Here is a 27,697-nt window from a genome sequence, read left to right as displayed (position 1 = left end):
CAGTAGGCAGCTAGCGAGACTTTTTCCGCGGGGTGAAGATATAGAGAAGAATACCGGGGACTTGGTAACTCTCTATTAGTAGAGCTGGCGGATGACTTAGCTCTTCACTGTAAGGTTAGTTGTGGGTTACAAAAGTTGAACACGATTGCTCCTGATTCAGCTATTTCATGCTTTAGGGACAGATGCTCGGTGCTATAGAAGATACCTCAAGACAACAGCTCTCGTATCCATGAAAGAGAGAAAGGTATCTGTGTACGGCACTACTACAGTACACCCTCAGAAGCAGTGCCACATGACGATTCAATTCATCTTCGATCAGCTATGGGTAGACTAGTCCATGGAAAAGTGACTCATCATCTAGAATACTACCAGTGGACTGGAAGTTTGGTGGACTTGACTCTGTGTGATTCATGTTAATGGCTGTTTGTTCATTGAATCCCATTCGTTCTCGCCCCATCACTTTTTTTGCGCCATTATTTCGCATTTCTTTTCGATCTTTAAGAGCAAGAGATTTTTCAGCCCAAGCACATTCGTGAATATTAGTGGTCAGTCTGGCAATACTTCGGCGACTGGTCATGTTCAGGGACATCATATCTATCGTAAGCACATCCCAACATCAATTCTAGATGCGCTGTAGTCGCCTGACGTGGTCTTGAATGGGCGCGATTGCAGCCCGACAATATGGTAGGCCTGCAGGCACGGGAGCAGGGAACTTACTCCAAGCTCATCCCGGGTATCCCCCACATGGTGAGCCCGACAACCCGACGTGAGCCTAAATCCGTAACCAGTAATCGCTCATATCTTGTGTCATGAAGTAACGCCACCGGTGCTTTCATGGGTCCAAAGGACCGGTGGTGTCTAGAATCTCGGTATACGACCGTCATCCCTAGACGATCACTGGCTCTGCCCATCACTCTGACCATAGATCTTCGCGTATATCATGATATATTTGTCACATGGGAGAAATTGTCGCGTGACAGGATGATGTTTTAGAGAAAGATTTTCATGGAATAGGCTAATAATGGATGTTATTGTAGATTCATGAGTCCAGAATGAGGCGTCGTCATTTCAGCTGTATGTTTGTCGTCTTTGCGAGTTTGGCATCAGGGGGTAGCGAAAGACCCCGTATCTGCGAGCGATGTGCTTTCTGAAAAACATGTTCTCGCCTGGCTAGTATTCACAATCACCAATACGATCTATCTCATGAGCAACAGTACAGTAACGCTTGGTGGGGACTGTTGATGCAAACAGATAAGACATGTCTATGATACAGAAGTCGTCTCATGGTTTCCTCTACCTTGTTTTTCGTCTTCTTGGATTTCAAACTCTCTCTTCTTTGCGATGTGAGTAATCTCTGTCCTAGATAGAAGAAGTTCTTTGCTTAGGCACTGGAGGTCAACGAAGGCCGACGCCAACTTCTCCAAATCAGACAGTACCGAGGCCACTAAGTGCACCGACAGGACAATCTGTGCCGGTTTGGTTGTCAATAGCGTTTTGTCAGAGGCAACTTTTACAATCAACTGATTCCATGTAGACACTGAGTTACAATTATGGCCAATAAGGACAGGAGAATGATGGTATCACTGCTACGCTGAGCAGCAGTCCTACGTCGTAATCCGGTACTGACCTCGAGTTTTATAGAGAATTGTCACCGTCAGAGCTACAAAAAATTATCATGTCTTGATGACTTTGTTGATTGTAATCAGGAGGTAGAGTCGTAATCAGCCAAATCTGCTAAAGATCAGGTTTAATTCCAGATTTTTACTTTAACATAGTTAAGTATTAAAAAATCCATGTTTCACGACATATTGGATGCCGTTCCTAAATAACTAGATTGGTCATTTCCAAAATGGAATTCCTGGAAAGGAGATGCATGGAACTATTGTGGAGGAAAACAGCCCCTGACAAAAATAGCTCAGATGATCTTTGGATTGGATCGCTATTCTGTATAAAGCAAGCAATTCAGGCGTATGTAAGATAACTTTATAGGCTAAGCTTATCTCAACTAGCTTAGAAAAAAGAGGGGTACAAATTAGGCTCAGCAAGCAGTATCCACCTGTGTGATAACTTGTCTAGGAGCGCCTGTAGAATCAAGACACGACAGCCCTCCGGATTTCCAATATTCACCGTTTTGAAGCTGGGTCAAACTTGGTGACTTTCAAAATTACATGATACTTTTATACAGATAATCAATTACCTGGATCATGGAATATCAAAACACGTGAGGCTAGCCGTTTTTTTAATACCGAGTTCTGATGTACTCATTATTCATAGTAAGCCATCAGGCCTACACACTGGGCGACAATCAATGTTTCATAAGACGTAGTTATTCTTGATCAACTTAATTCAAATCAACAAACCAAATCTGAGGGGTTTCGGCAATTAACAAAACCAATCTTGGCCCTGGATTAGCAGATTTAAATATTGCCCGCTCTGCTCCTCACATCAAACAAATACCTTACCTCATACGACTCCTCAAGGAATATTACGCCAGAATCTTTATCCAGCCCACACGACTCAGAATCGCGCAATCAACTATCCACGCACAAACACAACCTCAAACAAGCTAACCGTGCACACGTCACTGCCTCATAGACTCTACTGAATAACATGCGACTTCCCTACGAATCAAGCATTTATCGCGTTGAGCAATACCGTTGCACATTGATGAACACGAGGGCAATTAGAAAGTAGTAATTATAGGACGTAAAACGAGTCTGAAACAGGTTGAATATTGGTCAAAGCGTAGCTACTACCACTATTATCGACACCACCACTTCATCACTTCTTCCTCTTTAATCTCCACAATCAAGTCTATGTCAGCAGGATATAACACGCACTGCCACATAACAGCCAAATGCAGCCTTCCACTCCGACGCTGTCAATAAACGGAGAGAAAAATATCTGTTGAGTACGCTTCATATTTAAACAAGGCAGCTAGCTCTACACGACTAGATGTAGTATAATGTCCTCAGCCACTTGCTCGGCGTCCAAGATAAGTAGTTAAGAAAAAAAATGCTATGCATGCAAAGTCATGTCGGAAATGAGTGCATTAGGTTCTTGGTTTTACAAAAAAAGAAAAACAATAGTTTAGTAAGATATACCATGGATGTGGTATAAGACGGGGATTGCAGCACCTAAGTCTACTAGCCAGGAGAACCATGTAGGCGCGGCTATTCGCATCCATGTCCGAGAAAAACCGACCCCGAGAAGAAAGAGAGGCCAAAGAAAAGAAAACGAAAAAGAAACCGCGCACTCAAAAGGAAACGAAACATGAAGGTGATGACGTGCATTTCATTTCATAACATCGAGTTCCATGATAGACGAAAACACCGTCTCTATGCCTCTAAAGCCCAATCGCTTTACCACGCATACATATACAGTTTGAAAGAGAAAGAAAAAGAGCAAAAGCAAAAGGCGCTACAAAAAAAAGACTGTTAAACCCCACAACAACACATCTTGTCTAATCCAATCGCCTCCACCAAAGCACACCACGGAATCCACCTCCCCTCTCACTCCCAATCTTCAAATACTTGACCACCTTGCCCTCCTCCTCACGCTCCACAACCGTATAATTCCTCCTATGCTCCTGCCCCACCATGGTCGGCACATTCGCGACCGTCAACGGCCCATGGAACAACTGTCCATCGGTCTCCGTCGCGGGGAGCTCCGTATTAATCCTGAACGGGCCCGAATACCCAATGCTGTGCTTGCCCACCAACGCCCAATCGGCGTCGGTCTCGTTGGCGCGGAAGGGAAACGAGACTGGTGGTCGGAATTCTTTTTCCGTAGCGGTGATGGTGGCGCTCATGAAGCCAGAGGCTGTGTAGATGAGGTTGCCGACGGGGGCGGTGCCGTAGGTGGCGTCGGGGATGGGTTCATTGTTTAGGGTGCTGGAGGTGTTGACGAGGGCGTAGGTGCCGGCTAGGGCCTTGAGGATGGTGGATGCTGGGGCCGCTGCCGGCGGGGTGGATTCGCCCGAAGATGTTGCGGCGGGGGCAGGTAGTGCTGCCGATACGGACGCAAGAAGAGCGATGGGGATCGTGAAGCGCATGATTACTCAATAAGAGCGTATACAGAATATGATTTTTTTTGGATGGTTTGGACCAGACTATCGGGATCTGGGGGGGAAAGGAAAGTGATGGGGTTTGGGAAGGTAGTAATAAACTGTTGTACCGCTGAATGGGCTTAGACGCGCGATGAGCCCGTTTTATACCTATTGAGCTGCGACCTTTTCTTGTGTATAAGCCACGCTCCAGCTTTTTTCTTCCTTTAATCCTGGCGCCTGATACCGGAGGGCCCAGGGTACTAATCGCTTGGAATTCCTCATCTCCGCCATGGCGCCGCGAACTGTTTGCGGGGTAAAAACTTATGCGTAGTAGGGCCTGTTTGGACACTATCCGATGATCCGGGAAACCCTGTAACTGCAGGATAATGTGTCCATAAGCAGATTTGCCACGTTGCTTGCCCTTGCAGTGATGCCTGGGAAAGCGTGCATAGTGGTCTTTGGCTTTGTTTACAAGTCGCCGGGTTGGCCCTCAATCATTAGCTGATATGCAAGGCGTAGGATTTACTCAGAGATAGGCGGGCATCATGTCACTTGCGTGAAACAACATTTGCCCGCGAAACAAAGTGGTAGAAGCTCCTGAAATTTTGGCTCCAGTTGCACGGACGGAGATCGGGAATGGACAGAATAGGTATTTGGGCCCGACAGAGACAGTCGAGAAACCTTGACCCATGCCGATAATACCGCCGTTCCTATAGTAATCCATGCAATCGTCCCGGCCTACTCTAATAAACGCCGATAATGCAAACTTTTTTTCAGCCCTTGAATGTTTCCGCGGGCGTGTTCAAATTCCTGCGCCTTCTGCTTTCAAACCAGTAGTACTGTGTTGTAATAGTTCGATGGACCTCGGCTTATGCTACATAACACATGACAGGTACCCTGGAACACCCATCTCGTCAGGCTGCGGCCGAACGACAACGTGCAGCTGAGAGAGCAGGCTCGGGACCCGCTAGTAAGCGGTGCGGTCCGTAGTATGTCAGGACCTTATTCCTTCAACATCAAACAAAACATGTTTGCCAAATATCTGAAAAGAAAAAAGAGAGAAACTTTTCATTAAAGATTACTGGGCTGATGGCTTTCATCATGTAACAGAAATTCTGTATATCTATAGCTCTTTTCCCGGCACAGTATCTAGGCATTAGTTAAACCTCCTGAGGTCAACGCACTTCCAGTTCTTGGCGAGCTTGGGGTCTCCCTTGCCCTTGTATTGGTTGCTCTTGGGGAACTTGCAATGCGCGCGCTCAAAATCGACGCCGAGAGAGGCTGTGTCATTGACGAATTTTGTACCGATGAGGGTTTCGGGTGCTTTGCCCTTTTCTACCCACTGTACCAAGGCCATGAGAACGTTGTGTTCGGGGTCGTAGCCATTGATTTCGCCGAGTTGTTGGCCAATGGCATGGGCACCATCTCCACCACTGCAGTGGCCGGTGCCACTGACATGGAAGTAACGGTAAAATTCATCGAGCTTTTTGGGTGGCAGGCCCATGGTAGAGCTGACATGGTTGTAGTACCTCGCGCTGTTATCACTAGAGATGATGAAGTCGCTGGTGCCGTGCCAGTGTAGGATCTTGGTACCACTCTTCTGTGCGTTGCTAAGATCGCCCTTGAATGTCTCGATACCAAAAGGGTTGATTCTTGCAGCATTGTTGTAGTCATCAGAGTCCAATGTGGCAGGGTCCCAAGTGGGGTCGTTGTAGAGAGCATAGCGGAACCAATCAGTAGTGTAAGGGAAAGGGTTTCCGCCAAAGAGCACAAAAGAGGCGAGGATCTCGGCTCCAGGCTGCAAGCGCGGGTAAACCAAATCGCCTTGGTCGTTGGTGAGTGGCGAGTAAACAGCAGTCACCGTGGCGAGCTCATCAGCCGTCAGACAGGTGGTGGAGTTTTTGCCTTCGTCGCAAGCCAGACCCGAGGGATCATACTTGCAAAGCAACGGATCTTCTAGAATACCGTCTTGGAGATTGTCGATCTTGTCACATTGGGCCAAGACGTCAGCATGAACCTGCGCCCACTTTGCCTCCGAGACCCAAGTCGGGGAGCCGCGTGGACCAGTGAGCGTGTAGAAGTGACCGGACCACGAAGTAAGGTTGTTGAAGGAGAATGCGGGCGCTCCGGCAAGGATGCCATCCCATTCATCTGCAAAATCTTGGGCCATCTTGAAGCCTTGTCGTCCACCAGTTGAACATCCAAGATAGTAGGACTTGTCATGTGGTTTGCCGTAAAAGTCGCCAACGATTTGCTTGCCGACGGTAGCGCCATTGCGTAGACTGGGGTATTTAGCTTGGATGCTGGAGTTTGTGAGGAATGTGACTTACGATCGGTAGGCAAAGTCTTCTACAACATCTGGGTTGTTGTAGAAGGGCAAGCCGCTCGTTCCGTTGTGGCCATTGTTGGTTCCAATGGCGGCGAAACCTAGCTGGGATGTGTAGGCCAAGTCTCTATAACTGATGCATCCATTCAGACCGCCGTTACCATGGGCGACGAACCGGCCTGTCCAGTTGGATGGCAGCCAGGCTTCCATGTTGAATCCTGATCGCTCAGAAGTGGAAACGTAGAGTGCAACGCGGCACAGGTCGGCTCCAATGGTTTGACTTGCTCCTTGGTCGCCACATGTTGGGTCGTAAACAGGTATGGTAAAGTTGGTACCAGCAGCGACGAACTCGGCAGTGGTAACGACACCACCTTCAACCTCAAGGCTGGCGGCTAGATCGGCACATTTTGAGTTGAAGTCACCAGCAGCTCTCGCTTGGGGATATGCGAGAGCTGGTGAAGCGCCAAGTAGTGTGGCCTTGAGGGAGTGTTGGAGCTTCATGTTGAGAGATGAGTGATGAAGAATGTCTCTACTGCGTCGACATTAAGTGCTGGGCCGGAGCTCGTCTTTTATCACCGTCCGAAGCTGGGTGGCATGCACGGCAGATTGCTAGCGGCAGGATAAAAGTGCAGGGCCAACGCCGGAGCCTAGTTTGGATCGGGACGGATGCAGGGACATAGGTAGGGTGTGGGTGGCATCAGGTTGGCGAGGCGGCTAAAAACAACGTCAACACTTATCGGAACCTGCACATGCACATGCACATGCAGGACAGGACAGGACAGGACCTGGAAGCTGGGGAACTCGTGTTGCAGGCCGCATATTGACTGCGTAATGAGCTAGGTGTGGCCCAGGACCCACAATGGCGAACTGGGCCGATAGGATGGATGTCTTGTAAATACAGCTATGCAGGTACTATGGACTGCGATGCTGCTCTAGTGGCAACTTCTGCTCTGGTGCGAGGTTTGATACCAACTCGGTGACGGGCCTTTTTTTTTGGGGGGGGGGGTAATTCACTATGTGGCTCGGTTTCTGAAGAAATTGCGCCCCAATGCGTACCGTACTTGACTGGACTTTGAGCAGGGCCAGCCAAGCGAGCCCTGGCGGAGGCAACGACATGTGTGTAAGTAGTCTGCATGTAGTCGTGGTACTACGTACGGTAGCTTGGCCAGAGGCTGGAGTCATGCTAGTCCGTGGGCCGACTCATGCGATTAGAGCAACAGTTTTCGGGCCCAGCACCGACACAAGCCCGTTGGACCATGGCAGGTGTAGTGTGGTGTAGTGTAGTGTAGTGTAATGTAGTACACACTGAGCACGTACATACTTTGCTCTGCAAAAGCGGAGTCGGTCGGCGCAGTTGCCAGGAAGAAAAAAAAAGAAACACAGACACAAGCGAACAGTGCGGAGAATGGCGGGGAGGAGAAGAGGAGGAAGGGTGGGGGCGAGCAATGCACGTTGCGTCATGCTTCGGCGTCTATCCAGCCGGGATGCGGATGCGGACACGATCCGCTTGGCCCAGCAGTACCCTTGTACATAGTAGATACTATACACTGTAGCTTAACAAAACACTAGCTGCCACCACCAACGCGGGTTTTTCCACTCGCCATGTGGAATGGCCATGGTCACTTGCAAATCCCGATACAATGAGATATGTCAAACTCTATCGATGCGGCACAGCGAATAGTTGCATCTACTGTGGCGTTCACTTAACCACGACGGGGCTAGCTCCTTGTGGCAGGTACCCTAACCTACTTTTAGTACCCAATGCACTTCCACGCCATCCTCCCCCTATGCACCGCCTGGCCCATGTACAAGACAATTGCCGACTGGCTACAATTTCGGCAATGCGCGACAATCCTTCGACGAGTCAGCCGGTGCACCTTGCCGCCATGCGGTGACATGCACCTCGACCCTCTCATACCTTCCAGACCTTACTAACAAACCCCTCAATGTCCTCCCACAGATCTGCCGGCCGCTCCAGAGCCGCAAAGTGCCCGCCCCGTTCGTGGTGCTTGTAGAAGACTAGATTGCTATCCCTTTCCAAGATGCTCTTGACCGCCACAACGATCTCGTGTTGGAAGAATGAATACCCCAAGGGCTTCTCAGTCAACCCCCATTTCACCATGGTCGTACTGCCAAAAAGCTGGCGGTAAACACCAAGGCACGAGGGGAAGCAACCCGTAAACCAGTACAAGGAAATGTTGGTTAGAATGTCATCGAGCGATGGATCTTCATCTGACCATTCCAGCATCTTCTCGCCGATCCTGCCAAATGTCAGTTTGCGTACATGTACCTGAATCCACAAACACACACCATGCCAACATCGCCAGTGGATTCGACGCCAGAACGCTCCCAATGGTGCTCGGCCTTGTGCCGTGTTCGAGAGCATAAGCTATGCCAGTGGCGCTCCACTTCTGGAAACGGGCAAGCGTCTCTCGCTCTGCTGCATTCATGACCGTTGTCTCGTCCGGGGTGGCAAGAGTAGTGATCATGTTCACTGATCATGTGAGTACTTCAGCAGCGAATGCTTGGGCTACCACTTACGGTGTATTCCAACGCAGGCCTCATGTTCTCTAGCCATGACTTGCGCCGTGAAACTGCCCACGTCTCCTCCCTGACAAAGATATTTGTCAAACCCCAGATTCAGCATGAGCTGATTCATAACACGACTGGAATCCTCAAGGTCCCACTGCTTATCGCGAGCTGGTATGGTGCTGAGAGTGTAGCCGGGCAATGAGGGCACGACGAGATGGTAAGGCAAATCCTTGGTCGAATACTTTTCTCTGACGATGCTGAGTATGGGCAGGAACTCGATGAAGCTGCCAGGCCATCCATGCATGAGTATCAGAGGAATTGCATCTTTCTTCTCAGAAAAGAGACCGATAAAATGCAAGTCGACATTTTCAATCTGCATCTTATAGTTTGGGAAAGAGTTGATGTGCTTTTCTGCAGCACGCCAGTCATATTGGTTAAGCCAGTAATCCTTTGCCTCGGAAAGCCACTTGCGTGATACCCCAAAGCGACGGTCTTCTTGCCGCCCCTCCCATGTGTCTGGCGGAAGCTTGGAGAGCTGCAGAAGCTGTCTCCACTCGGATAGGTCCTGGTCGGAGATGTTGAGCGTAAATGGCTTGGCCGAGTCTGGTGGAGAGTAAGACATTTTTGTGATGAGGAATGGAATCAGTTTGGCAGATTCTGGAGAGGCATTTCTGGGTATTTGAGGACAAGGTGAGATGCCCCGGCTTGTACATACACATATAGCATGCTGCATATGCCTGCAGGGTACTTGTGACAGCCTCTCTCGGTCGGCCGGTAGTAAAACTGGAGAACCTAGGCTAGCCTATCCAAACGAGCCACCTTTACTACGAAACACCAGCACCACCACAACAACAACATTGTTTTAAAAAAAAGAATTCAATAAGCAAGCCAGCTATGAATTTACTATGCCCAAATTAATGCTAAAGACGATACTACCAGCAGTGTTGCAGCAGGAATACAGACTCCAAGCGGGCTTCATACTGTCGGATCTGGATGATTTTCTCTCCGGCTTCATCGGTTAACCGAAAAACAGAGTGCACACGTCAGCACACATGCAGTCAGACGGGAGCCGTCTCTTCCGAAGTCACACATGTTCAATACGGTATATAGAGCTTAGCAAGACATTAACGATAACACTTGTGCCCTATCATGTACGTCGTCTACTAGGACTGCCCCTCTTTGGATCAAGATGTTTTGGTAGGATACTTTGTCGACTTGGCTTGGCTCTTGTGATTTGTCATCTAGATTGGTTGCATACATGTAGCAGCTCTACGGTTAATATGTCCATTCGTCCGTTATCTCGGACGTATTAGTAGGAAGGCTATAGCTTGTAATAAAAATTGATCATGTCAGCATTGAATACAATACGGGCAAACACTGCTGCTGCTGCTGCTTCTGCCTCGAGTGGCGTCATGGACAATGGCGGGGCACATCGGACTCAACCCCGCGGCTCATCCATTTCGGGTCAGCTAGTCTAGTACACCTAGACTTTTTTCCAGCAGTCGACTCATGCCCGACTGACTCCGTTGCTGCTGCTGCTACAATTGCGCGCGCATTCAAAGTACCAATTGCAGAAATATTGCTCGACATGGCGCCCGCTCTGGTTGCTGCCATTGACCTGGCCACGTACAAGCAACAGACCCAGGGCCTTGATGTCCAGGCCCTGTCTTTTGTTGGAAATGTCTTCTTCCGAGTCACCGATGACAGCATCGACAATGCCCTCTCCCACCTAAAGCAGTCGGTGGGCCGCTTCGCCAACTATGTCCATGTATCCTCGCTCACATCCATTGACGATGTTGTTTCCATCCTCGATGCCGGCGCCGCAAACGTCTTTGTCACTCGACAGCAGTTGGACCAGCTCAAGGCCTTGAAAATCGACCAGAACAGGACAGTCCTATGTTTGCCTGGAAACACTACTTCAGATGGCGATTTGAATGCGCAGACCACTGTCTACTTGGAACAGGTTGAAAATGTTGATCAAGTGCAGGCGGCGCTCAATGGCGGCAAGACGAGCGCTTTCGTCTCGTTCGCAAACCCAGACACCGAGAAGGTGCTTGCGCTCGCAAACATGCCTGCCGTACCCATCGTGGCCACCGAGAAGCTTACCGTCGATCCCGCGAAACAGACTGCCGCATTGAGCGTCGCTAAGCTACTCATGGCCAATGCGACAAGCGACCGCCCCGATGGCCTGTTCACCACTCTAGTGACCGACGAGCGGGGTGTCGCCCTTGGACTTGTGTACAGCAGTGAAGAGAGTGTAGCTGAGAGTCTGAAGACTGGCCGGGGCGTATACCAGAGTCGAAAGCGGGGTCTGTGGTACAAGGGCGAGAGCAGCGGTGACGTTCAAGAGCTCGTGTCGTTGTCGTTGGATTGCGACAGTGATTGCTTGCAGTTTGTCGTTCGCCAAAAGGGTCGGGGCTTCTGCCATCTTGCGACACCCACTTGCTTCGGCGACTACAACGGCCTGTCCAAGCTGCAGAAGACGCTGCAAAGCCGTAAGGAGTCGGCCCCGGAAGGCTCATATACTGCCCGCCTGTTCAATGACGCACAGTTGTTGAGGGCCAAGATACTCGAGGAAGCCACCGAGCTCTGCGATGCAAACACCAAGGAAGAAGTCGCATTCGAGGCTGCCGATCTCTTCTACTTTGCCCTGACCAAATGCATTGCTGCTGGTGTATCGTTGGAAGACGTTGAGCGCAACCTCGATGCTAAGAGCATCAAAGTCAAGAGGCGGCAAGGCGACGCAAAGCCAGCCTTTGCCGCGCAAGCAGCAACAAATGGCGCGTCAAACGACTCAACCACCAAAGAGATTGTCAAGGAAGCTGCTTCAGTGCCTAAGAGTAAAGACGACCCGGCTGGTACAAAGGACGGTCGCATCGCCATGAAGCGCTACGTTACTGCCAACGAAACCCCAGAGACTATTGCTGCTGCGCTGCAACGCCCATCTCAACGTTCAACCGACAAGATTCTGAGCATCTGCCGACCCATTATCGAAGCTGTCAAGACCCGTGGCGATGCTGCTTTACTAGAGTACACGCACAAATTCGAAAAGGCAACATCACTAACTTCGCCCGTGCTCAAGGCGCCGTTCCCTCCCGAGCTCATGCAGCTGGCACCAGAGACGGCCAAAGCCATTGATGTGTCTTTTGAAAACATCAGAAAGTTCCATGCTGCTCAAAAGGAAGACAAGCCTCTGCGAGTCGAAACCATGCCGGGCATTGTATGTTCTCGGTTTGCACGACCTATTGAGAGAGTAGGCCTGTACGTACCTGGCGGCACTGCTGTGCTTCCATCTACAGCGCTCATGTTGGGCGTACCCGCCATGGTAGCTGGCTGCAAGAAAATCGTTCTCGCCACCCCACCACGGTCAAATGGTAAAGTGACTCCCGAAGTTGTCTACGTCGCGCACAAGGTCGGCGCAGAATCCATTGTTCTCGCTGGCGGTGCGCAAGCCGTAGCAGCAATGGCGTACGGCACCGAGAGCGTGACAAAGGTAGACAAGATCCTCGGTCCTGGCAACCAGTTCGTTACAGCTGCCAAAATGCACGTCTCTAACGACACAAACGCTGGCGTCAGCATAGACATGCCCGCAGGACCAAGCGAGGTCCTCGTCGTCGCCGATGCGTCGGCAAACCCAGCTTTCGTTGCTTCAGATCTCCTCAGCCAGGCCGAGCACGGCGTCGACTCTCAAGTCATCCTGATCGCTGTCGGGCTCAGTGACGCTCAGCTCACTGCTATTGAAGATGAGCTGCACAAGCAGGCCACGGCTCTGCCGCGCGTGGATATTGTGCGCGGCGCTATCGAGCACTCTTTTACCCTCTCTGTTGCCACTATGGATGAAGCTATGCAGCTAAGTAATCAGTACGCCCCTGAGCATCTTATTTTGCAAGTCGAGAACGCAGAAAAAGTTGCCGAAATGGTCGAGAACGCAGGAAGTGTCTTTATTGGCGAATGGACGCCGGAAAGTGTGGGTGACTACTCTGCTGGTGTCAACCACTCTCTACGTAAGTTCCGCATATCTCTGCCCCTTTTCTTTTTCTTTCTACCGAAACCTTTTTTTTCGAAATTGTTGCTAATTTGATCTTTTAATAGCAACGTACGGCTACGCTAAGCAGTACTCGGGTGTCAACCTTGCATCCTACGTCAAGCACATCACTAGCTCCCACCTTACCCGCCAGGGTCTCGAAAACGTTGGTCCTGCTGTCATGGAGCTAGCACGTGTCGAGGAGTTGGAGGCTCACCGACGAGCTGTCAGTCTGCGATTGGGTGTTGCTTAGGATAGAGATGGGCCCAGAAAAATCTCGTGTCACATTATTAGAATATAGATGTTCGTTCTTGTCTGTTTGACCATGCCATTGCATTTATTAATCCCTTGAAAAGTAGTTGATATATGCCCACTACCTACTCTATACGTGATCTTGCTACGCTTCAAATAAGAGTAGACACACGCAAATTATTCCCCCACTCCGACCTTGGTATGATCGTCAATGTCGAACTTAGCTGAGCCTCGGGTACATCTCCATCCATCACCTGTTTCCTTTAGTACGATGACAACCATAGCCGTCAAAGAAAATGCGTATGTTGAGCGAAGCTGAATGGTCGTCGCTAACAAGTACCATGGATACTGGAGCGATTTACCACATTGTAGAAGCAGTCGCATTGCCCCAGTCGTTGTTCTCCGCAGCAACAGTGGTGTCATCAGCCCAGTTGCCCGTCGTCGCTGTCGTCGCTGTCGCCGCCGGAGCATTGGCCCATTCATTAGCCCTACCACTCGAAGCAGTAGTAGTAGTAGCAGCATTACCCCAGTCACCATCGGCAGTATCGACAATAGGCTCAGGGCAGCGCTTCTCGCCATGACCATAGTTGTTGCAGTTGCGGCACTTGACTCGGGTCCAATCGCGCGGCTTGGTACAGTCACGAGCAGCGTGGCCCTCCTCGTCACAGTTGCGGCACTTCATAACGCGAGGCTTGTCACATTCGCGGGACATGTGGCCTTCCTCGCCGCAGTTGTGACATGCACGTCCGCCGCCGCCTCCGCCTCCGCCTCCTTCACCGGTGCGAGGCTCGGGGCAATCAGACTTGTTGTGGCTGGGCAAGAGTTAGCAGATGATCTGGGTAACAGTGACATAGGAGGTGCCAATCCCATCAAGAGGAGAGATAAGTACGTACCCAGGCTGGTTGCAGTTGAAGCATAAACGGTCACTGCCTCCACCGCCGCCACCCCTGGGCTTAGGAGGCTCAGGACAGTCGGCTTTGCGATGACTGATTAAAGTTAGCATGAACTTTTCGACAAACTATAAAACAACGTACCCTGTCTCGCCGCAGTTGTGACAGGCTTGGCTGCCAGAACCCTTGGGACAGTCGCGCTTCTGATGGCCAGTCTCACCGCCACTACCGGCGCGGTTGTTGTAGCTAGTAGATTTAGTCGTCGAAGTGAAGCCTTCGCCAGCGCCCCAATCGCCATCACCCGAAGCGGCGGCATTGCCAAACTCGTTGTCGTCACCGAAACCCATGGAATCGCCACCAAAGTCAGTAGAGTTCTTGACAGCGTCGAGCTCTCCACGGTCCTTGGCCTCGGCTTCACGATGCTTCTTGGAGTTCTTGTGAGCTTGCCAGTCCTTGGTGGGCAGCGTGCGGTCGCAGAGCTCGCAGTAAGTCATACGCGGGATATGCTCCTTGGGCTTGGGGTAGGGATTTGAAGTCATGGTTGTGAGTATGGCGGGTGGACCACGAGCCATGATGACGAGATTTGTTTTAGAGAGAGAATGTTTGGTCTCTGGGCCGAAAGTTAGCTATGTATCTGCGGTGACAAGGGACGGTGAAGTGAAGTTGAGGTGAAACGCAGCAGACGACATTTCGATGTCTTCCGTATAAAGGTATAGTCCTGGGTGAAGCTGATTGTCACCTTACGGCGTTGGCACGATTGTCCTTGGGTCCATGCCAATTCTTGAAATAGAAGGTACGGAGCCGTGTGCTACGATGAGGTAGACTTACATTGTATTGTTGCAGAATCCTTTGCCGGCACTCAGCGAGTGATCAGTTTTCTAGAGGTAACACGTCACGATACGTTACAAAAACGTGAGGTGGGGAAGGAGAGGCAGAGGTGAACGGTGCGATACCGTCTAGAAGCAGTCGCAAAGCAGTCGCAAAGCATCGTGGGAGCACGGGCTCTGTGCGCAAACAACAGCAAACAGTCGATCCAAGGCCGGAACATGCCGGGAGATGCAAGAAGAAGATGATAGAATCGTGATATGACGGTATGGTAATGGCATAAACGCTCTTGTTTGCTCCGGGTGACTGCATCAGACGATGCAGTGGAAACATGATGAAGGAGAGCAATGAACACTGCTGTGTGCAAGAGGATAAGGAGGACACGATAAGAATCTGGCCCAAGGATAAGCATAATAACCTGAAGCCGAGTCAAGGTTGGTCTAATCTGAACAAGGTGCTGAATATTACTTTGGGCCTGATGCGAGGAAATGGATGACGGTAAAGTCATTGTGCTTTCCAAGTATCTAGATACACTGCTTACAAGAGGTGCAAGCCTCAAGAGATATGATACATGGGAACCTCATGTACAACACCCAAAATTATCAAGCACCAGTAGGTACGTTGTCCTCGACTTGAGCTCCTTCATCCTCTCTTTGTTCCTCGAATTTCTCTGGTTCCTTCCAGCCAGTGCCAGCCTGTACGAGTACCACAATGACAGACAGCCCTATAGCACATAGAAACAGGGCCTTGATAGCGTCCGTATATGCTCTAACGGCAACAGCTTTGTCTTTGCCGTCCAGCTTACCTACCAGTGCCGGGCTTCCTAGAAGCCTCCTCGTCAGCTCGCCGCGGTTCTTTAGTCCGGCGCGCGCAAAACCCTTGTCCAAAGACTTGTGCAGCACACGAACAAAGTATCCACCACCGATTGCCGAGCCAAACGAACCCGAAAACCCGCGGAAAGTGGCAAGAAGAGAGATGACAATTGGATGAACTTCTGGAACTGTGAGGTGGAGAAGATGGACAAGCGCATAGTTTGTCGCAGCTCCTGTAGCAAGGCCATTAATGAAGACCACAGTCACATACAAAGCCCACGGACTGTTGGGTGTCGATATGAATGCAAGGACAGCCATGGTAATGGGGAACAAGGCCATAGCGACTATTGTGTGAAGATAGAAGCTTCCTGTTCTCTTGATGTGGAAAACCCCTGCAAGCAGACCACCAGAAGCGAAACCAGCGTTTGTTGGGATAAGAATCGACCCAGCCACAGCAGGTGCCCAGCCTCGAACCGCAAGAGAATATACTGGTGTATAAAAGAGGATGCTCCACCGAGCCATCATGAAGCCTGTCGTTGCAAGGCAGGTCAACAGCGTTCCTCGGGACCGTAGAACAGAGACGGGAATAACGGGGTCACTGGCGACATAGGCTTCATTGAGCACAAATACGGGAAGAGCCAGTGCTGATAGAATTAGGGGTATTGGAAGTATCTTTGGGCCAGATAAACTTAAGAGGAAGAGGACAACGGTGGTAGTCAGCAGTACGGCTCCGGAGTAATCGATACGAGCAAGCTTTTCGCGGGTTGAGAGACCAGTATATTTGGCGTTGTTGGAAGTGTGGCTTGCTGGTATGGAGAATAGCAGGCAAAGGCCTGCGATAAAGCTCAGAGGTGCTTGGATGCCGAACAGTGGTTTCTTCATATGTCAGTCGAACCGAAACAATTCTTACGCGATACAAACAGAGAACTTACCCATCCGATTCGGGGTTCGAGTGCACCTGCGATGACTGCACCAAGCGAAACTCCAACCGTCATTGCAGTGTTAGCAAGGCCCATGTATAGACCCCGCCGCCTTGGACTGGTCATCTGGATTGCCATGATGCTGGCAACGATGAAGATGCCTCCGCCACCCGCTCCAGTAATCACACGGCCCAAGATGAAATGCTCAAATGATATGGATGTGGATGTGATGATAGATCCGATACAAATCGTCATTGTAGAACAGAACATGCATAGACGGGGGCTGAAGACTTGGCACAATCTTCCCATGAGAGGTGCTAGAGATGACATAGCAATCAGATAGGAGGAAGTGAACCAGCTGGCATTCTCGAAGGCATCAAGATCTGCAGCAATAGACGATTGTGTCGTTGTAAGGATAGAGATATTTGTAGCTGGCAGCAGTTAGGACTTTTGTTCCGCGTCTTTCATTGATGGTCACGTGAGTGGGCATTCAGGGCATGGGCATGGATATTCAGGGCCGTGTTGGTTTTGGAAGAAACAAAGTTTATATGATTACAGCCGTAGGAATATGACAATGACGGTGAATCGTACCTTGGAGAAAGATCAGGAGACCGACAGATGCGACGATGAAAGCACCCCGAGACGTTGAGATGTATAGCTCGTCATTCTTAGCGTATCTTGCAGATAGGGTGGAAGATGTCGAACGTTGCAGCAGAGGCTCTCTGTCCGTCGAACCGTTTGATATGGCCATGGCGTGTGATCAGGGAAGTGCTCCACATGAACAAAGAGGGAAGAGGGAAGAGGGACAGGGACAAAGATATGGATATTGCGGAAAACAAGGCGTTGGAAGTCGAAGTCATAATGATACATACGAGCGTGCATGGATGCTAGTGTCATGACGGATTACAAATGCGGCATCAAGTCGATTACCGGCCCCTGCACGAAGGCTTTCGTCCGCAAAGACAGCAACATGGCGGCTCGATACGACGGACTGAAACTGAAGCTGACTTGAATCACAAGGATGAGAGACCGGCGAGTGTGCAAGGGAGAGGCCAAGGAAGCGCCAGGCACCGTTGCAGCGTGTTGGCCATGCGACATGTGCGTAATTAAGGTGACGTCAACGCTCATTGGCCAGACACGGCAGCGGAGCACGACTGCCACCCGAGCGTCGATAGTGGAAAGCTGGCCTCTACAGACGACTTCACTACGACCGCGTCAAGTAGTCGCATCCCTACTCGCTGTCCGACGACATGCCGCGATGAGTTTCTTTCTTCCCACTGTCTTTCTTTCCAACCAATACCCACAATGAGGCCATGCCTTCCGCGGCTCGTGCCGCTTCTGTTCGGTATGCATGCACGCATGCGACACAGGTAGCCTCTGACTGACCACCAGACACGCAGTTCTTCTTTCAATATGTTTGACCGTATACTCACGATCCGATCTGGACCAAGAGGCAGACCATACCTACCAAAAACCCCTCGGTGCAGGGCACACACCAGGCAGCCGTGGCTCACCGGGGCAGAGCAAAGAGGCCTGGAAATCAAGATGGGGAAATACCGAAGATGAGGGCGTGAATGCGCATCAGGGAGCCCTGGCATTTGATGAGGCCATGGCTCTTCTCCGCCAGATCAAACCCGCAACAGCGCCCTGGTGGAACTTTGACAAGAAATCTGGCATACTGGGCGCAAGCGCATACTACGCCAAAGAAGTTTTCTTCCTTCTCTTCATGAACGGATCTTCGCAGCAGGAACTCTTGACCACGAACCCGCAACCGAGAAAACTTGGGCAGCCGCTCTCCCAAGCCGTCACGCTGCTCGAAGAGGCCGCCGCGGAGAATAACCCCGACGCACTATTCATGCTCGCCGAAATGAACTTTCACGGTAACTATACACATCCGCGCAATTACTCTGAAGCCTTTCGACGCTACCATGAGCTCGCCACCCTGACTGGAAACGCCTCAGCACAGCACATGGTTGGCTTCATGCATGCAACAGGCATAGGTGGGGCAGTCAAGCAAGATCAGGCCAAGGCGCTTCTGTACTACACCCTCGGCGCTGAAGGTGGCGATATACGGTCAGAAATGGCCGTCGCATACAGGCATTCGGCTGGCATATCCACCCCGCGTAACTGCGAGGAGGCCGTATACTTTTACCGGCAAGCTGCCAGAAAGGCTGTTGCATACATGCGATCTGGACCACCGGGCGGACACTCTATGCCGAGAGAGTCGTACAACATTGCTGACGATCAGGGTGGTGTATACGGTGATGGCGCAAGCGCAAGTAGTTCCGGACCCAACGCCAAAGTAGCCAGTGTTCAATCAGACGCCTTCTCCTCATTAGACGATGTGTTCGAATACATGGATCTTCAGGCTCGCAAAGGCGATGCCAGAGCTACTTTCAACCTTGCAAAGTTAAACTATGACGGTGCACGAACTCTAAAGCGCGACCTTCCAGCTGCCAAGAAGCGATTCCTCGAGCTTGCTCGCATGTACTGGACGCCGGGTGGAAAAATTAACGCCAATGTCTCACCAACCACTGAGAAGCTCGCTGCGAAAGCTGCTGGATACCTTGGCCGAATGTTCTTGCGAGGTGAGGGAATGGCTCAAAGCTTTGAGATTGCAAAGACGTGGTTCAGGCGTGGCATCGAGCTCGGAGATGCGCTATCACAGTACTCCATGGGCATCATGTATCTCAAGGGGCTCGGCGTGCCACAGGATCCTGTCAAGGCTGCAGAGCTATTTGGCGCTGCAGCTGACCAGGATCTGGCAGTTGCTCAAGTCAGGCTCGGAGCACTATTCTTGGATCAAGGAGATGTCTCCACTGCTATCAAGTACTTTGAGCTTGCGGCTAGACATGGACATCTCGAAGCCTTCTATTATCTGGCTGAGATGACGCATAACGGTGTTGGTCGTGACAAGTCGTGTCCTGTGGCAGCTGCGTACTACAAGCTAGTCGCAGAGAAAGCCGAGCTGGTGTCGACTTCTTTCCCAGAAGCCAACGAAGCCTATGCAAACGGCGATCTGGAAACAGCACTTGTCAACTACATGTTGGCAGCTGAACAAGGTTTCGAGGTCGGACAAGCCAATGTTGCCTATCTTCTTGATCAGGCCAAACCGCGATTCACATTCGACTCTCTGTTGCCCTTTATGAAGCAAAAGGCTACATTAGCAAGCGATGCTTTCTTGGCCTTGGTCTACTGGACACGTTCTGCCGAACAGAAGAATGTCGACTCCATGGTCAAAATGGGAGACTACTACCTCATGGGCATTGGAACACAACCTGATCAAGAAAAGGCAGCGGCTTGCTACCAAGCAGCAGCAGAGACAATGCGAAGCGCACAGGCATTATGGAACCTTGGCTGGATGCATGAAAACGGGATTGGTATCGACCAGGACTTCCATCTCGCAAAGCGACACTATGACTTGGCATTGGAGACGAATCCTCGTGAGGCCTACCTACCCGTTCTGTTGGCCTTGTACAAATTGAGATTCCGGAGTTGGTGGAACACGTTCACAAATGGTAACATCAAGTCTATCCAGGAAGAACCAGGTATGTCACGACTTACCCTCCAAACCATCATTTCTTCAATACTAATGTACCATAGTGGTCAAGAAAACTTGGACTCTTTCAGAATGGCTTAGCGCATTCCTTGAAGCCGAACTTGCTGGCTGGGACGACTACGAGCCCGACGACTATGACGATGGAGGCGATGATTTCTACGGAGACGGTTATCACGGCGATGACATAGACTCGGACATACTCGAGTCACTCATCATTTTGGCTCTCAGCGGAGCTCTGGCCTTTCTTCTCTACTACCGAACACAAAGACAGCGCCGACAGGAAGAAGAACGAAGACGACAGCAGGAACAGCAAGCGCAGCTGAATCAAGGTATACCAATACTCCAACAGCAGCAGGCACAAGCAGAGCCGCAGCAGGATAGAGGTCTTTTTCCCAACCCTAATGACCCTGAATTCATGAACTGGGTTGCAGGAGGAGTGGGACATTAAATATCAAGTTAGTGTAAATTAAAGCATGAATGGCGTTTTATTGGAAGGGCTTCGGGTTCGATATTACATACATGAACAGCGGCAATTGGCGTGGTCGAGGTGCTCGTAAGCAACACATTCAATGTATCAATCGTTTTCTAAAGTTACCGCTCCATCAAAATATTGGCGAATTTTTGGTAGCGTGATGTTTTGGAATTTCCTGCTCTTTTGTGTCGCTTGTTCTCGGCAATCATTCTTATTTCTTCGTATAGGAAATGAAGTGCTGGTTATTTTTCGACATTTGTGCTTGATGTGTGTTTGAATTGTTGAAGTGTCAGTCAGACATCATACTTTTCCACTTCTTAATGTGCATAGCCTAGAGTGAAATTTGCAAGATTGTTATTGATCTTATTTAGCTCTCTCTCAACTGCTTGACTTGCCAGACTCCGAAGACTCAATTTATGCAGTACAGAAGTCGTCAGGTCGATGTTTGCGGCTTAAGCGACTAGGATATCGGACACTATGGTACTGAGCGACGTAGTTTGGAAGTTATTTCTAAAAGGGAATCTCAGTAGGCAGATATAGTTTATTACGTGGTGTTGCAGCTTCGTGTTTCTCTGCTTGTTTGTTATCCCATTGGGCTCATCCTCTAGTGATGAGATTGAAATCACATTGATTGCAACAGCGTGATAGTCATGTAGTGCACAATCAATTGACGGTACACTCATCGAAGTACTTCAAGTGTCCCGAATATCTGTTTCGTTTATTATGGCGGTTGTACATCCTTGTACGTGTTCAATCCCGACGACCTGGTAAGTTGCGTTCTAGTAGTAAACATGATGCTTCTTGTAATATGTGATTACGAATGTTTTATCAGGGCCGAATGTGACTCATTACTAAGGGAAGAACACCGGAAAGAAGATGAGCGAGTATAGATTAGGATTTTGCTGACATCATATCATCTGAAACGAAGAAAATGAAATATTAAATACGATATGATTTTGCTTTCCACCATAAGTCTGTACCAATGCATTACTAGGCATCTCCTAATAGCATAACTAAGTTAGATCAACTACTCCCGATTATTGATGTCACTTGGATTATATTGCTTTCGTGATTCCTGCAATTTTAGTGGGAAGAAGATTGAACTTCCTTGAAACTACTGTTCATACATGTATTATAAGTCTAGCATGTTGTCTTCGCCTAAAATTCAAAGCGAAATGAATTAAAAAAAACCTCCCCATTTCGGATCCTATAATCGATTTGTGGGCATTGATGGCGCTTATCGTATCGGGATCATCTCATCGTGAACATTGGCAGTGGTGATATAGCTCCTCCGGATGTGCACTTATACAAGTTTTTAAACCGGCCTCGAATTACACAAAAGCCTATCGTCTTGGCTATCAATCTCCCGAGGGAATTGATATCATCAAAGGAAAAAGGAACCATGTTGCTCGGTGGCTGGGGCGGAGATACCGGAGTGGTGTTGAGTCCGGACTTCGGCAGCTTGTCAGCAAGCGATGACGTTTGCTTGGCATTAGCTCACCACGAGCGCAAGCTCAGTACCTCGATAACGTCTCGTTTTCCCTCACGCACCTCAATTACTCCTCACTCACCTCTCTTAACATACCAATTCGTCTCGCCATGTTCGCCAGACAGGTATTCCGCCCGGCCAGGACGCTGCACCAGGTATGCGCTAGCTTTCTCACTATTTTGCGCATCACAAATACTCTCAGTCTTCGGCCAAATACTAACGTGTGAGACCAGCAAGTCCGCCGATATGCATCCGAAGCGCCTAAGAGCGGCGGCAACAATGGTGTTCTCTACACAGGAATTGGTGCTGCTGGTCTTGCAGGTGCCTACCTGTTCTTGAGGGGTGGTGATTCACCATCAGGGCAGAAGGGCAACGCACCACCGTCAGAGGAGGCCAACAAGATCCCTTCCTCAACCGGTGGCCCTGCTAAGAAGGCCTTCACCGGAGGCGACCAAGGCTTCCTGTCGCTTGTGTTGGACAAGTCTGAGATTGTCAACCACAACACCAAGAAGCTTACCTTCAAGTTGCCTGAAGAGGACATGGAGAGCGGTCTGCCTGTAGCTTGTATTTCTACCTTGGGCAAACATGTAGAAGCTTACTGACTTTGTATAGCTGCCGTCATCACCAAGTACAAGGGTCCCGAAATGCAGAAGCCCGTTATTCGACCGTACACTCCCATCAGCGACGTAGACCAGAAGGGCACAGTGGATTTCATCATCAAGGCTTACCCGAACGGACCCATGTCGGAGCACATGCACAGCATGGAGCCTGGCCAGCGACTAGATATCAAGGGACCCATTCCAAAATTCCAATGGACACCCAACAAGTTTGAGCACATTGCGCTGATTGCTGGTGGAACTGGTATCACTCCCATGTGGCAAACAGCACGCGCCATTTTCCGCAACCCCGAGGACAAGACCAAGGTGACGCTCGTATATGGCAACGTGACTGAAGAGGACATTCTGCTCAAGCGCGAGTTTGAAGAGCTGGAGAACACTTACCCCCAACGATTCCGGGCATTTTACGTCTTGGACAACCCACCAGAGTCGTGGCAAGGCGGCAAGGGATACATCACCAAGGAGCTTCTGAAGACTGTGCTTCCAGAACCCAAGGAGGGGGAGAAGATTAAGCTGTTTGTTTGCGGACCCCCCGGCATGTACAAGGCCATTAGCGGTGGCAAGAAGAGCCCGTCTGACCAAGGCGAGCTTGACGGCTACCTGAAGGAGCTTGGCTATAGCAAGGACCAGGTGTACAAGTTTTAGACGCGTGTATATATGTGGGGCATGGGATATGACGGTGTGTACTTGATTGTAGATCCGGGAGTGCGGATAAAAGCAGTGCAAGCACAACTGTGCCCATTGTCGGTCGCTATTTGTGCTAGCAAAGGATATGGAGTGTTCTGTAGCACATGGAGGCCACATTTGCACGTCAGAAGCGTATAGATTCTATCTTGAGACTTGAAAGATATCCTAGCATGTTAATACAGCGATTTCATCAAGACGAGGCTGTCCCTTGTTCCTTTGCAACGCGAGAAAGCGTATTTGAGTATGAACTGATTTGATTTAACTTGGTGCACGCGATGACTAAAGCTCACTACACGAAAGTATCCACGTAGTCTTAGGCTAACACAAAGCCTGAGGACAAAATCCGTCTCACATGGCCTAATTTGCAACGATTATAACATTTTTCGCCTAAACGGTTGCTTTCGCATGACTTGAAAACCGTAGATCGGGGCGCGAGTCATTGGGTATTCTTTAGCTTGAAAGGAAGGGGGGGGGGGGGAACGAACTGCAAACTGGAACTGCATTAATAATAAAAAAGTGCAAGTCTGTTGACTTGTATGCCTTCCCCCCAGTGCGTGCATCAATGCCGGGGACGATTCTGAGGGAGGACCCGGGAAATGATGCAACCAGGCACACACAAAACGTGAAGGCGCTTATGCTTTGAAACTGTTTCCAGACCATGACACGAGGGGGAGGGCTAAGCATATCTCTTGTGAGTGTTTGCGATTGCCGATCAGGCAAAGTGTACAGCGTTACGAAAAGACGCAGGAGCCCACCACCGCCGTTTTTATACACGCTAATAGTAGCGCTATCATTGTGAGGGAACACGGCATGCCTCTCTCTCTATTTTCTTGCCAGAGTGGTTTGGCAAAGAGTATGGCTGTGTTTTGCCTTCACATACTGGCATACTTATCGTGGCTAGACTTGACCTTCATGTCCAAGGCAGTCTCGTAAAAGTTTCCTTCGGCCCTTGCTCTCCGCAACTTCTTGACTTCGGCATCGTCCAACCGTCGCCCGATTTGATCTTCCAGCTCCTTGCGGCTAATCTTGGCATTTGCCTTTTCTTCCTTGTTTGCCTTGAGGCGCGGCTTGAATCGCGCCTGCATCCGTATACGCAGCGTAGTTGTAAAGTCAATATGTTCTGCATCGCCGCGTAGCTCGGGGCCAGCCTTGGAGTCGCGAGCGCTGACAAACTTGTCGCGTGCAGTTTGGAGCGAAAATGCAGAAGCATTGTCGGGCACTGGGACGGCGAGAAAGGTTTCTTCTGGGGAAATTGCCGTTGCAGTCGCGCTCAAGACGCCGAACTTGTCGCAGCTAAGGTATCTAGAAAGCGAGTGAGCTAATTGCTGGTACATGGAGGGGCCAGAGTCTAGAATGCCAGGGATTTTTTTCGTCTTACCTGCCATGGTGGCCTTTCAAACTTAGCTGCTCAGTACCTGCGACGCGAGTCGCGACAAACACCTGACGCACATCATGCGGTTCGGCAGTAGCAGCGTCGCCCTCGACAATGTTTTCCAGATCGCTAGCAAACACCTTGCCATTTGCGTCGCATGCTAGGCAGGTGGGTTTGTCGGTGGGAAGGACTATGAGGACAGGTCCCGAGATGTCGCTGGGCGCATCCGCGCCCACCCAAGAGTCGTCACTCTCGGCTTCTGCAGGGGCGCTGGGCGTGACTTGGTTCGAGTGGACGTTGTCGGTATCGTATGGCTCCGCGGCCTTTCTGCGCTTCTTGACTTTCTTGTCACCCTTGAAATGGAGGGCTTTTGGCATGTTTGCGGTCCTGGGTTGAGGTATTAGGATGCGGCGTCGGAGGTGAGAGATCGGAGTTGGCCGAGGCTGGCGCAAATCAGGCAGGTCCAAGTTGAGATTCTAGGTTAGGCTTGCACCACTTGTGCGCTACCCAGACGACGATAAAGTGTCAGAGTCAACGACATAGTGCATGGTCATTGTTGAATACCAGAGTATTCTTTTGTGAGCAATCGCCATGGCCAACACTAATGCTGCCGTGAACCAGAGCGCTGTCGTTGTCGGGCTGGATGCTCTGAAGAACAGTAAGTGGTGGTGGATGCATTGTTCACAGTGGTAGGCAGCCGTTGCTGATGTTGGCATTGCAGACGATGTCGACTTTGCATTACTCGAGGAAGCATTTGGCTCCGCGAGTCTGGGTATCATTGTTGTAAAGGATCTCCCGTCCAGATTCCATGATCTGCGCCACAGACTGCTCTCGTATGCATCTGCTCTTGGAAACCTGTCTCAGGACGAACTGGGTAAGCATAGACCCTCTGTATCTCGTTGAGTTTCAAGCGGGCTGATCGTGTCTTAGCAAAGCTTGAATCGCCCGCTTCCAAGTGGCTAGTTGGATGGTCATGTGGGAAAGAGACGCTCAAGGATGGCAAATACGACACTCTAAAGGGTTCATACTATGTCAACTGTGCGCCCGGGTTTGAAGCGCAGCAAAAGGCAGTGGCTGAGAAATACCCGTCGTTCCCAGAGTACACAGCACCCAACGTGTGGCCATCGGAGCAACTGCTGCCAGGCTTCGAGGAGACGTTCCGCGAGCTATGTACGCTGATCATTGACATTGCAGCACTGGTTGCGCGAGCATGCGACAAGTACGCCGAAGCGAACATTGAAGGCTATCAAAAGGGGTACCTCGAACATGTGGTCAAGACAAGTGTTTCCACAAAAGCCCGGCTGCTGCACTATTTCCCCAGCCCTGCATCTGGCTCGGAGATTTCGAGCGGGGATGAGGACGACTGGTGTGCGACGCATCTCGACCATGGGTGCCTGACCGGGCTGACATCGGCCATGTTTGTGGACGAGGGAGCGAATGTGCCGCGAGCAGGCGCGTCGTTTGCACCCCTCGAGGAACTTGAGCGATCTCCGGACCCCAAGGCAGGCCTCTACATTCACTCGCGCACGGGCGCCGTGACCAAAGTCAGCATCCCACGCGACTGTCTAGCCTTCCAGACTGGCGAGGCGCTCGAGATCATCACCCAAGGCAAGTTTAAAGCGGTGCCTCACTTTGTGCGGGGCGCTGGAGCTGGAGCTGGCGGTGGAAAAGTTGCGAGGAATACACTGGCCGTGTTTACGCAGCCCAACTTGTGGGAGAAGGTGGATGACAAGCGGGACTTTGCAGCATTTGCAAAGGAGATTGTTGAGAAGAATCACTAGCGGGTGTGTGTGTGTGTGTGTGTGTGTGTGTGTGTGTGTGTGTTTTATATGCAGCTGTAGCCTAGGCGTAGAGCATGTACTCTACTACTGTATATACACGTACTGCATGTACTGTAGAGTAGCAAATATGAAGAAGAAAGCAAATCAAAGCAAAGCAAAGCAATGACATCATGCGTGGGGCCAATGAGGATCGGTATCAGTGGGCGGTTGGTTAGGCAAGAGGACGTTATGAGGCGTTGTGGGTGTAAGTAGAGTACTTAATTAGACTCATGGATAGACGGGCCCGAAAGGTAAGGGATGGCATTATTGGGTTGGCCAAAGCCCTATCTATCCATGGTGTGGAGGGGGTGGGAGATGGCGTAAGACAGGGACGCTAGGGCCGTGGAGTGATTGGCTGGGCGGAATTGGCAGTCGACAGGGAGACGCATGGCAGAGCCGCAGGTTTGCAGAGCCTCATTTCAGATAGGCTGTTGGGGATATTGCAGTAACGCGTCAAGGTTGCGTACGTGTATGTACTTGGACGGTGGATGGTAGATAGTGTAGGGAGTATGTGTCGCCTGGCGGACACAGGGGCCATATTGCGCGGCCTTGGGTGCACATAAAACAGCGGTTGGTGTGTAATCTACTGGGACGATCCCGCCCCCAAGCAGCGACTGTGGCTCAACGTGTGGTCTCCGCGCCACATGCCGGACTGGGCGCCATGCACACCACCAGCACGCACACCCACACACATATCTCCATCTCAGCGGCCGCCCGGTCATGAGGGCGGGCGGAGCTTGGCGGGGGACCGGGCGACTGGTAGGTCATCGGTACGGGGGCTGGGCTGCTGGCGATTGCACTGAGCGGAAGTCGGCACGGCGGAGAGGTGTAGGTGTGTCCAACTACCACTCTATTGCTGTACACTATGCCTGCAGCAGCACCCAGAATACACCGCCACATGCGGCTGCTGCTGACTGCCAAGCAGCCTTCCTTGCCTGAAACCAGTGGGGGCGTCGTGCTCTCACGCCCAGCCTCTATGACGCGGCCACCCATGCTTGCCCGGCGCTTGTTCTCCTTTCAGCCCCACAGCCAATGACACGCCCATCTCGTTG

At 50.7% G+C, this 27,697-nt stretch overlaps 9 protein-coding genes across 9 annotated transcripts; 4 read left to right on the top strand and 5 right to left on the bottom strand.

Annotated features, from left to right (window-relative positions):
- Positions 1–3,119: 3,119 nt before the first annotated feature.
- On the bottom strand, positions 3,120–4,231 carry COCSADRAFT_40771 (uncharacterized protein). Its single transcript, XM_007706289.1, has one exon. It carries the CDS (start codon positions 4,052–4,054, stop codon positions 3,464–3,466), a length of 591 nt encoding a protein of 196 aa, XP_007704479.1. The 5' UTR covers positions 4,055–4,231; the 3' UTR covers positions 3,120–3,463.
- Positions 4,232–5,099: 868 nt separating this feature from the next.
- Positions 5,100–7,080, bottom strand: COCSADRAFT_251711 (uncharacterized protein). The gene is made up of 2 exons (XM_007706435.1): positions 6,379–7,080; positions 5,100–6,330 (listed from the first exon to the last, which is right to left on the bottom strand). Exons 1-2 carry the CDS (start codon positions 6,873–6,875, stop codon positions 5,205–5,207), a joined length of 1,623 nt encoding a protein of 540 aa, XP_007704625.1. The 5' UTR covers positions 6,876–7,080; the 3' UTR covers positions 5,100–5,204.
- Positions 7,081–8,170: 1,090 nt separating this feature from the next.
- Positions 8,171–9,747, bottom strand: COCSADRAFT_40766 (uncharacterized protein). Its single transcript, XM_007706288.1, has 3 exons — positions 8,916–9,747; positions 8,685–8,868; positions 8,171–8,635 (listed from the first exon to the last, which is right to left on the bottom strand). Exons 1-3 carry the CDS (start codon positions 9,526–9,528, stop codon positions 8,287–8,289), a joined length of 1,146 nt encoding a protein of 381 aa, XP_007704478.1. The 5' UTR covers positions 9,529–9,747; the 3' UTR covers positions 8,171–8,286.
- A 612-nt stretch (positions 9,748–10,359) lies between these two features.
- COCSADRAFT_184845 (uncharacterized protein) lies at positions 10,360–13,300 on the top strand. Its single transcript, XM_007706434.1, has 2 exons — positions 10,360–12,910; positions 12,999–13,300. The coding sequence occupies exons 1-2, from the start codon at positions 10,495–10,497 to the stop codon at positions 13,181–13,183; spliced, it is 2,601 nt and encodes an 866-aa protein (XP_007704624.1). The 5' UTR covers positions 10,360–10,494; the 3' UTR covers positions 13,184–13,300.
- A 2,030-nt stretch (positions 13,301–15,330) lies between these two features.
- COCSADRAFT_151950 (uncharacterized protein) lies at positions 15,331–17,610 on the bottom strand. The gene is made up of 3 exons (XM_007706433.1): positions 17,221–17,610; positions 16,642–17,060; positions 15,331–16,585 (listed from the first exon to the last, which is right to left on the bottom strand). Exons 1-3 carry the CDS (start codon positions 17,378–17,380, stop codon positions 15,500–15,502), a joined length of 1,665 nt encoding a protein of 554 aa, XP_007704623.1. The 5' UTR covers positions 17,381–17,610; the 3' UTR covers positions 15,331–15,499.
- A 170-nt stretch (positions 17,611–17,780) lies between these two features.
- On the top strand, positions 17,781–20,904 carry COCSADRAFT_203340 (uncharacterized protein). The gene is made up of 3 exons (XM_007706432.1): positions 17,781–17,974; positions 18,030–20,177; positions 20,233–20,904. Exons 1-3 carry the CDS (start codon positions 17,935–17,937, stop codon positions 20,634–20,636), a joined length of 2,592 nt encoding a protein of 863 aa, XP_007704622.1. The 5' UTR covers positions 17,781–17,934; the 3' UTR covers positions 20,637–20,904.
- Positions 20,905–22,190: 1,286 nt separating this feature from the next.
- Positions 22,191–23,653, top strand: COCSADRAFT_151944 (uncharacterized protein). Its single transcript, XM_007706431.1, has 3 exons — positions 22,191–22,304; positions 22,383–22,713; positions 22,762–23,653. The coding sequence occupies exons 1-3, from the start codon at positions 22,260–22,262 to the stop codon at positions 23,409–23,411; spliced, it is 1,026 nt and encodes a 341-aa protein (XP_007704621.1). The 5' UTR covers positions 22,191–22,259; the 3' UTR covers positions 23,412–23,653.
- Positions 23,654–24,325: 672 nt separating this feature from the next.
- Positions 24,326–25,202, bottom strand: COCSADRAFT_30375 (uncharacterized protein; the record flags this gene model as incomplete). Its single annotated transcript, XM_007706263.1, has 2 exons — positions 24,326–24,755; positions 24,832–25,202. The coding sequence occupies 2 exons, from the start codon at positions 25,200–25,202 to the stop codon at positions 24,326–24,328; spliced, it is 801 nt and encodes a 266-aa protein (XP_007704453.1).
- A 214-nt stretch (positions 25,203–25,416) lies between these two features.
- On the top strand, positions 25,417–26,606 carry COCSADRAFT_100767 (uncharacterized protein; the record flags this gene model as incomplete). The annotated part of the gene is made up of 3 exons (XM_007706430.1): positions 25,417–25,483; positions 25,547–25,699; positions 25,756–26,606. 3 exons carry the CDS (start codon positions 25,417–25,419, stop codon positions 26,604–26,606), a joined length of 1,071 nt encoding a protein of 356 aa, XP_007704620.1.
- Positions 26,607–27,697: the final 1,091 nt, after the last annotated feature.

Source organism: Bipolaris sorokiniana (assembly GCF_000338995.1).
Source record: "Bipolaris sorokiniana ND90Pr unplaced genomic scaffold COCSAscaffold_16, whole genome shotgun sequence".
Lineage (NCBI taxonomy): Eukaryota > Fungi > Ascomycota > Dothideomycetes > Pleosporales > Pleosporaceae > Bipolaris > Bipolaris sorokiniana.
Note: the sequence above shows the minus strand (reverse complement) of the source record. Positions and strands in the feature narration are given on the sequence as shown.

Bases quoted from the DNA above. Each gene is read 5' to 3' on its own strand.
- COCSADRAFT_40771 (XM_007706289.1), bottom strand. From the start codon at position 4,054: ATGCGCTTCACGATCCCCATCGCTCTTCTTGCGTCCGTATCGGCAGCA.
- COCSADRAFT_251711 (XM_007706435.1), bottom strand. From the start codon at position 6,875: ATGAAGCTCCAACACTCCCTCAAGGCCACACTACTTGGCGCTTCACCA. The intron at 6,331-6,378 runs GTAAGTCACATT...TAAATACCCCAG, and splicing joins GAAGACTTTGCCTACCGATC to TCTACGCAATGGCGCTACCG.
- COCSADRAFT_40766 (XM_007706288.1), bottom strand. From the start codon at position 9,528: ATGTCTTACTCTCCACCAGACTCGGCCAAGCCATTTACGCTCAACATC. The intron at 8,869-8,915 runs GTAAGTGGTAGC...TCACATGATCAG, and splicing joins GGCCTGCGTTGGAATACACC to TGAACATGATCACTACTCTT. The intron at 8,636-8,684 runs GTGTGTGTTTGT...GACATTTGGCAG, and splicing joins CCACTGGCGATGTTGGCATG to GATCGGCGAGAAGATGCTGG.
- COCSADRAFT_184845 (XM_007706434.1), top strand. From the start codon at position 10,495: ATGGCGCCCGCTCTGGTTGCTGCCATTGACCTGGCCACGTACAAGCAA. The intron at 12,911-12,998 runs GTAAGTTCCGCA...ATCTTTTAATAG, and splicing joins TGGTGTCAACCACTCTCTAC to CAACGTACGGCTACGCTAAG.
- COCSADRAFT_151950 (XM_007706433.1), bottom strand. From the start codon at position 17,380: ATGGCCATATCAAACGGTTCGACGGACAGAGAGCCTCTGCTGCAACGT. The intron at 17,061-17,220 runs GTACGATTCACC...AACTGCTGCCAG, and splicing joins TCTCCTGATCTTTCTCCAAG to CTACAAATATCTCTATCCTT. The intron at 16,586-16,641 runs GTAAGTTCTCTG...TGACATATGAAG, and splicing joins TCGAACCCCGAATCGGATGG to AAACCACTGTTCGGCATCCA.
- COCSADRAFT_203340 (XM_007706432.1), top strand. From the start codon at position 17,935: ATGAGGCCATGCCTTCCGCGGCTCGTGCCGCTTCTGTTCG. The intron at 17,975-18,029 runs GTATGCATGCAC...CCAGACACGCAG, and splicing joins GCTCGTGCCGCTTCTGTTCG to TTCTTCTTTCAATATGTTTG. The intron at 20,178-20,232 runs GTATGTCACGAC...AATGTACCATAG, and splicing joins GTCTATCCAGGAAGAACCAG to TGGTCAAGAAAACTTGGACT.
- COCSADRAFT_151944 (XM_007706431.1), top strand. From the start codon at position 22,260: ATGTTCGCCAGACAGGTATTCCGCCCGGCCAGGACGCTGCACCAG. The intron at 22,305-22,382 runs GTATGCGCTAGC...GTGTGAGACCAG, and splicing joins CGGCCAGGACGCTGCACCAG to CAAGTCCGCCGATATGCATC. The intron at 22,714-22,761 runs GTATTTCTACCT...GACTTTGTATAG, and splicing joins GAGCGGTCTGCCTGTAGCTT to CTGCCGTCATCACCAAGTAC.